Source organism: Pipistrellus kuhlii, unplaced genomic scaffold, assembly GCF_014108245.1.
Source record: "Pipistrellus kuhlii isolate mPipKuh1 unplaced genomic scaffold, mPipKuh1.p scaffold_m20_p_6, whole genome shotgun sequence".
NCBI lineage: Eukaryota > Metazoa > Chordata > Mammalia > Chiroptera > Vespertilionidae > Pipistrellus > Pipistrellus kuhlii.
In genome coordinates this window covers 30,627,995-30,634,765 of record NW_023425562.1, presented here as the reverse complement: position 1 = coordinate 30,634,765, position 6,771 = coordinate 30,627,995, and the positions used below count along the sequence as shown (strand labels likewise).

Genomic DNA, 6,771 nt, shown 5'->3' with positions numbered 1-6,771 from the left:
CAATACTGTCAAAAAGTGTGTGTGTGTGTGTGTGTGTGTGTGTGTGTGTGTGTGTGTATATATATATATATATATATATATATATATATATATATATATGTATAAATTCATGCCTATACTAATTATATTCCAATAAAATACTGGAAGAGATGTATAGTTGTTTCCATTTTGTATAATTAGTACTATTTCTCGTGTGTAGTTGTTTGTTTGTTTTGTTCTTACTTAACCCATTGTAAAAGTTTTTATTAAAATTCAAGAGCATCTAGTTCCAAAACATTATCATCACATAAGGAGACCCAGCAACCGCTAAACAGTCATTTCCCATTCCCTCCTCCAGCAACCACCTAGGCAACCACCGATCTCTTTTCTGTCTCTATGAATTTACCTATCCTGGATATTTTATGTAAATGGAGTCATACAATATGCCTGATTTTATGTCTGGCTATTTTCACTGAGTATATATTTTTGAAGTTCATTTGTTTTATATCATGGGCAGGTGTGGGACTAGCCTGTTCTGCGTCTTCACCCCTCTTATCAGTATACATGTGGCTTCTTCTTTATATTCTTAGTGGTATTATTTATGTTCTACTAAATATCAGACTGTTCTGAATAATGATTGTTGTGCAGTTTTGTTGTAATTTAATTTAATTTTGATGTGGTCATGGGAGGATTCAAGAACTGCATTTACCTATGCTTCCATCTTGACAAGAATCTGGAAAATTTTCTGAAAATTAAATTTATTGGAGGTGACATTGGTTGATAACATATAAATTTCAAGTGTACAATTCTAGAATATATCACTTGTTTATTGCACTGTATTTTCACCACCCAAAGTCTAGTCTCCTTTCATCACTATATTTGACCCCCTTTATCCTCTTCAAATCCCCGCATACTGTTATCTACTTCAATGGGTTTGTTTTGTTTGCTCATTTGTAGCTTTCTGTTGTATATTCCACATATGAGTAAAATCATATAGTTTTTGTCCTCTTTTGTCTGATTTATTTTGTTAACATGATAGTTTCAAGATCCATCAAAAGTTGGAAATTTAATGCTTAGGCTCATGCTTCTGCAGTGCTTGCTACAGGAGTTCTTCACACTCTATTTTAATAGGTATGTTCCAAATAGTGCATAGAGCATAATTAATCCTAAAAATGTTATTTATCTGAAATTCAAAATTAACTGGACATCCCATACTTTTATTTGCTAAATCTGGCAACCCTAAATAGGCTGTATGAGAAAACATGGTAGATTTGTTCTATTTTAAAAACATAAGAACTCTTAAGAGAAGGGGATTTATTATCTAAGAGGCATTCATAAACATGATGCCCACTTAAATTATGCTTTACTGATTGAGACATAAAACTGTCAGGCCAAGTACTTTTTATGAATTTAAAAATAAAGACTTAAAAAAATCCACACACCAGAAAATCATACTGTAATAGATAAGAAGAAATACTTGCCCAGTACTAGACAATATCCAGAGTAAGTATAGTAAGAAGCAGGTAGCCTACTTAGAAGAATTGTTCTAGATTCTATTTTCTTTTATTACTATGGGCATCTACATTTGCAGACTAACTCTAAGCACAATTGCTAAAGACAGATATTTCTGTTCTATTAGCCCAGAGTTTCATAATGGACTAGAAAGAGGATAGAATGATTTTAAATGGAGAAGATGGTTTTATTAGATGCAAAAGTTTGTGGTAATTGTTTACAAACCAATGACTTAAAGACTTAAAAAAAAACACATTTAGATAGGTGCCTCACCAGCAGTTTGCTGCTACAGAAAGAACTTATAATGTTTGACTTGGTCAGTGCCTCAAGTTCCAACATTCCCTGCTACCTGTTTGCAAGTCAACTCTTCAAAGCTTGATCAGCTAGACCTGCCAATATGGGCTCAGGGCCACAGGATTGTCCATTAGTAATTGGCAGTGAGCCGGGCCAGTACCAGACAATGTGAGGTTTCATGAGCCAAGGAATACAATTAAACCAAAAGGCACACATTCAACTGCCCAGGGCTGCATTACTGGAAAATTGCAGCCTCCCAATCTCGCAGAGAAGGCAGGGCCCTGTCCTTTCCGAGTGCCAGCTTTATGGATGGTGCAATGTTGCTGGGAACGAGGTCCTGATTTTTTAAATGTTTATTGATCAGCTATCTCCAAGAGAAGAGCTAGCATCTATTTCAAGCAGCAAAAGATTCTGCTTCATCCCTGCTCTCATAATTGAAATGACAGCATGAAGAGGCGAGCCAGTAATATATACCTCACTAGGTCGCCGTTCTCATCTGGTGTAACTAAAGCTGATCCCCCACCTCAATAGGCTTCCTCCTTGGAAATCCTATATATTAATAATAAAGAGCTAATATGCTTATGAGACCGAACAGCAGACAGAACAGAAGCCGGGGCTGTGAGGGGCCAAGCCCCTGGCATCAATTTCATGCATTAGGCCTCTAGTAATATAATGAATGAATAAGGCGAGGAGTGTCATGAGAGTTCTGAAAGGTTTTATATCTTCCTTTCCGGAAGGTGAGGAAGGGGAACTGACTTACAATGATCCCTTTCAAGATCTAAAAAAATGGGGAAAGAATCCCCTGGTCTTCTTTTCTGAGGTCTTTGAAGAGAAAAGGTAATTGACCTATCAAGGCACACACCTTAACTCACCTTTCTTTATTCTTGAGCTTTTCATTCGTTAGGTCTCTACAGCAAGCATGCCCACAGGCCACATGCCTTGCCTTTGAGTTTGACATGCTCGCTCTACAGTCTCTTTTTTCCTGCCCAAGATTCTCTCTTGATACCACGCTTCTGCTCCACCTTGCCATAGCCTTATATCAGGCCCAATCATCAACATGTGCCCATGACTTACTTTAGCTGCCTACTTATTGGCCTCCTTCTCACTAGCTGCTCCCACTTTGGCACAGCCTTTATAGTTATCAGAATGGCATTTCTAAATTGTTCACCGATCATTAGATTCTTTCTATCTATGATGGGTTCAAATTTCTCCACGTGACGATAAAGCCCTTTCTTACCTTTGCAGTATTTTTTTCTACCATTTCCCTCACTCCGCTCCAGGCATTCTAAGTACTCCTTAAAGGTGTAGTGTCCTTTTGCACACAAACCTCCCAGCCCACTGGCCTCCCTCGTAAACCCATTCTTGAAAACCTAGACCAACCATATAGCTTGCTCAGGGTTTGGTTACAACTCTATACTGTGTCCCTGCAGCCTTTGCTATGGCTCCTGGAGAGTTTAAAAACCAGTTGTACCTCACTCCACATCACAGTATCACAGGCCTGTGGAAAATGATTGCACCAAAAGGTAGGAAGGACCCTTTACATGCCTACTCAATAATCTCCTTCTCCCCAAGTCCTTCCTTCTCCAGGCCCCTCCCTTACCTGCAGAATAAAAGTGTCAACAAGAATGCCCTGCAGGTTCCTTCCTTCAGGAGTGTCCTGACCTTTTCAGCTCCATGAGTAAACTACGTTCCTTTCAGGGGGTGTGCAATCTGAGTTGGCGTCTGAATTGGATAGGGGACACCAAGATCTTTGCCTGGGAGGGGTGGGGGGGGGGGGTGAGGGGGATGACCAAAGTCTGTTAGCTATCATTGCGGGAGGAGGGCAGAAAGACACATCCCCAGACAGCCCAGGGGCTGGGAGCCAGGGAAATCAGCAGTTCAAAGCCAAGGGTGGGGAAGCCAGACACACTGGTGGTTGCTACCACTTTATGGAAGGGAGGGGCCTCAGGCGCTGGAGGTGCAGAAATTGCACCAGGCGACACCCTTTATGCTGGCAAACACTATTTTCTGCCTCCACCTCAGACATCGTCATCAATTTGGTTTTTCTTTATTGCAGTCCAAGACTCCTTGCTCTAGGTCAGATCCATAGCCCGCATATGCTTGTGAAATGATAACGAAAGCTTAAGTTGCTTTTCTGCAAATTATGCAAATTGTTTCCAAACACAGCCTAATGGACGAGGATCTTACTTGCCTTCAGCATGGGGCCACCTGTTCCTTGACACGCAGACAGAATGTGAAAGGCGGTCACTGCGGATGTTTGACCCAGCATTTTTATTTTTATTTTTTTAATATATTTTTTAAAAATATAAACAGTTTATTTACTCTAAACAGCAACACAGACAAAACGCCATATAAACACAAAGGAAGTGATGCGAAAACACGAGGTTGGCTGACTTTGGATCTGAGGCTTATAGCAACACAACCCGGGTTCTGCGGAGAGGACAGAGGCGCGAGGGAAGGGAACAGGCTGATTTCCTGTTCTTACAGCCAGCTGGAGGGTAGGGTAGCTCTGACAGGGGAAGCATGCCGCACCAGCGAGCAAAGGGAACTAGCTCCTCAGGGACTCATTGAAGCATAAAAGTTTATCATTTTACAGCAGTTGAAATACTGACATCAATATTAAAATAAAAGCAAGTTTTACGTAACAATCAAAATACAAAAGACTGAAGGAAGAGACCCTGTATGAAAAACTGGGCATTCAGCAAGTGGAGAACTGTGTACCAGTGGCGGAAATGGAAAATAGCTCCCGTCCACCTCCCCTAGGTGACTAGTAATTGAATAGAGAGCAACGCTAGATCTGCAGATGTTGTAAACCAGTTCTTGCCAAAGCAGTCCCTTCCTTTTGATGTTGCCGCAGGTCGCTGCTTATGAGGGTGCAAACTTCTTGGCTTGTGCTCGAACCCTTTTCTCATATTCCACTCTGTTTTGGCAGTAAATTGTGTAGGCCTCTGCTTGAGCGGGATCTTGAAGATTTGGTTCATTTAGAAGTTCCTGTATTCCTAATAAGATCTGCTTAATTGTGATGGCTGGCCTCCAGTCCTTGTCTTCCTCGAGGATGGACAAGCACACAGTGCCCGAAGGGTACACGTTCGGGTGAAATAATGGTGGTTCAAATGTGCATTTCGGAGGTGAGGAAGGACAGTCACCTTTGAAGAGCACGCGTAGTGTAAACAAGCCTCCTTCCCAAGGGGTCCCTTTCTTCCCTGGAATGGCACACTCCCAGGTCACGAGGTTCATCGTGCTGTCGGGGTTTTTTGTTGGGACAGCTACAAAACCAAATGGGTGGTCTTTTCTCCAAGCCTTCCTCTCCTGGGCGAGTCTGCTGAGGGCGATCCCCGACATATTCAAAGTCCTAGGGCGGGGAGCCCCGGCCCGGCGAGGGAGGCGGACGAAGTGGCAGCGACGGTACTTCCTCTGTCTCGGGACTCTTACGCAGCATTTTTAATGGCTGGAGCTGCAGCTTTTAAACACAATCAGGGAGACCCAATTTCTCTGTGTGACCTGGTCCTGGTGACCAGCAGTGTCCCTGGGGCCAGTGTGAGAGGGCAGGTCGATCCAGCCTTATTCTACAGCCCCGTCCACCAGGCACCCCTCAGGTTTCCCACAGCAGCCTGTGAACCCCTTGAGAATCATCACAAGGCTGAGCCCTTGACAAGGACCACACTACTGTGGGCTTCCGAGCAGTGCCGGCCTGTCTCGTGGAACTGGGAAGAGGGAGCTGTGGCTATGTGTGGATTTTGCTTTTTAAGTTTAAGAGGAAAGTGGATTCCATTAATGGAGAGCAGGTTACCCAGCTTGAAACCAGTTCATCTGAAGTTCTGTATCCAAAATCCCAGTGGGTATGACCCAAGAAGTGTCTTCAAAATGCATGAAAACACTGGTTTCAGATTAGATTTCAAGCGTCCCTAGTTCCTTTAGAGGTCTCACAAGGCCCACGGACAGTGGGGATGCGTGTGTGTCTGTTCATGTGTGTGCACACATGTGTGTTCATGTGTATGTGAGCATGTGTATTCATGTACTATATATGTGTGTGTTCATGTGCATGTGTGTGCATTTAGATATGTTCGTGCATGTGTACAGGTGTGATTGAGCACCCTGCAGTGGGGGGAATTCCTTGAAAGGGGGGGAAACTGAGTGGGTGCCTCTCATTGCATTAATCAGAGCAGTTATGTTGGATCACTTTGCTGCATTAATCAGAATAGTTGTGTTGAATCATTTTGCATATTTAGTTAAGAGATGAAATTTTATTTGAATCATGGCCTCTACTTTAAAAAAGGGAAGAAATGAGAAAGAAACAATAACACAAGTAAGGAAAGGAGTCAGGAAGGGTGAGAAGAAATGAGAGAGGGAAGGAAGGAAATTGGAAAGGAGAAAGGAAACCAAATATGAAGGGAAAAGGGGAAAGAGTTTTTACCTTCTTCCTCTCAAGTAAACTGCCATCATTTGCCCCCGGGAGTTTGACAAAAGGGTGGTGGAAGAATCCAGTTCTCACCCCAGGAGCCCTGAGCGTTTAAACCCAGGTTATCCCAGATGGGCATCGAGGCTTTGTTGCCACGTGCACGGAAAGTGGTTCTTACCTGGGGGAGGACCCCTTCTCAGGGGGGGCTCTGGGCTTCCTCAAAGTGGCTGTCAGGAGCCGGACTGCACTTCGTCATGAGGATCCCTCGCCCAGCCAGGCTGCTGGCCCTATGCTGGGCTTAGGGCTGACCCTCCTACAAAGGGGCTAGAAGTGGATATACTGGGAGAATCTGAGGGCTCACAAATATGCCCCACTTAAAAGGAAAAGCTGGTTAATATATTTGACAACATGGATTTTGTGAAGATTTCATTATACAAAAAAAAAAAAAAAAAAAAAACACCCAAAAAACAAAACAAAACAAACCACATTAGTAATAAAATAAAAATTGAGGCTCCAAGGGATAAGAGTAGGGTACAGAGTGACAGTGATTAGCTTTCATGGAAGATTTGCATAAGAGAGAGCATCGT

General features: G+C 42.9%; 1 protein-coding gene across 1 annotated transcript; it reads right to left on the bottom strand.

Annotated features, from left to right (window-relative positions):
• Positions 1-4,567: 4,567 nt before the first annotated feature.
• Positions 4,568-5,183, bottom strand: LOC118708238 (SUMO-conjugating enzyme UBC9-like). The gene has a single exon (XM_036419402.2). It carries the CDS (start codon positions 5,125-5,127, stop codon positions 4,651-4,653), a length of 477 nt encoding a protein of 158 aa, XP_036275295.1. The 5' UTR covers positions 5,128-5,183; the 3' UTR covers positions 4,568-4,650.
• Positions 5,184-6,771: the final 1,588 nt, after the last annotated feature.

Bases quoted from the DNA above. Each gene is read 5' to 3' on its own strand.
- LOC118708238 (XM_036419402.2), bottom strand. From the start codon at position 5,127: ATGTCGGGGATCGCCCTCAGCAGACTCGCCCAGGAGAGGAAGGCTTGG.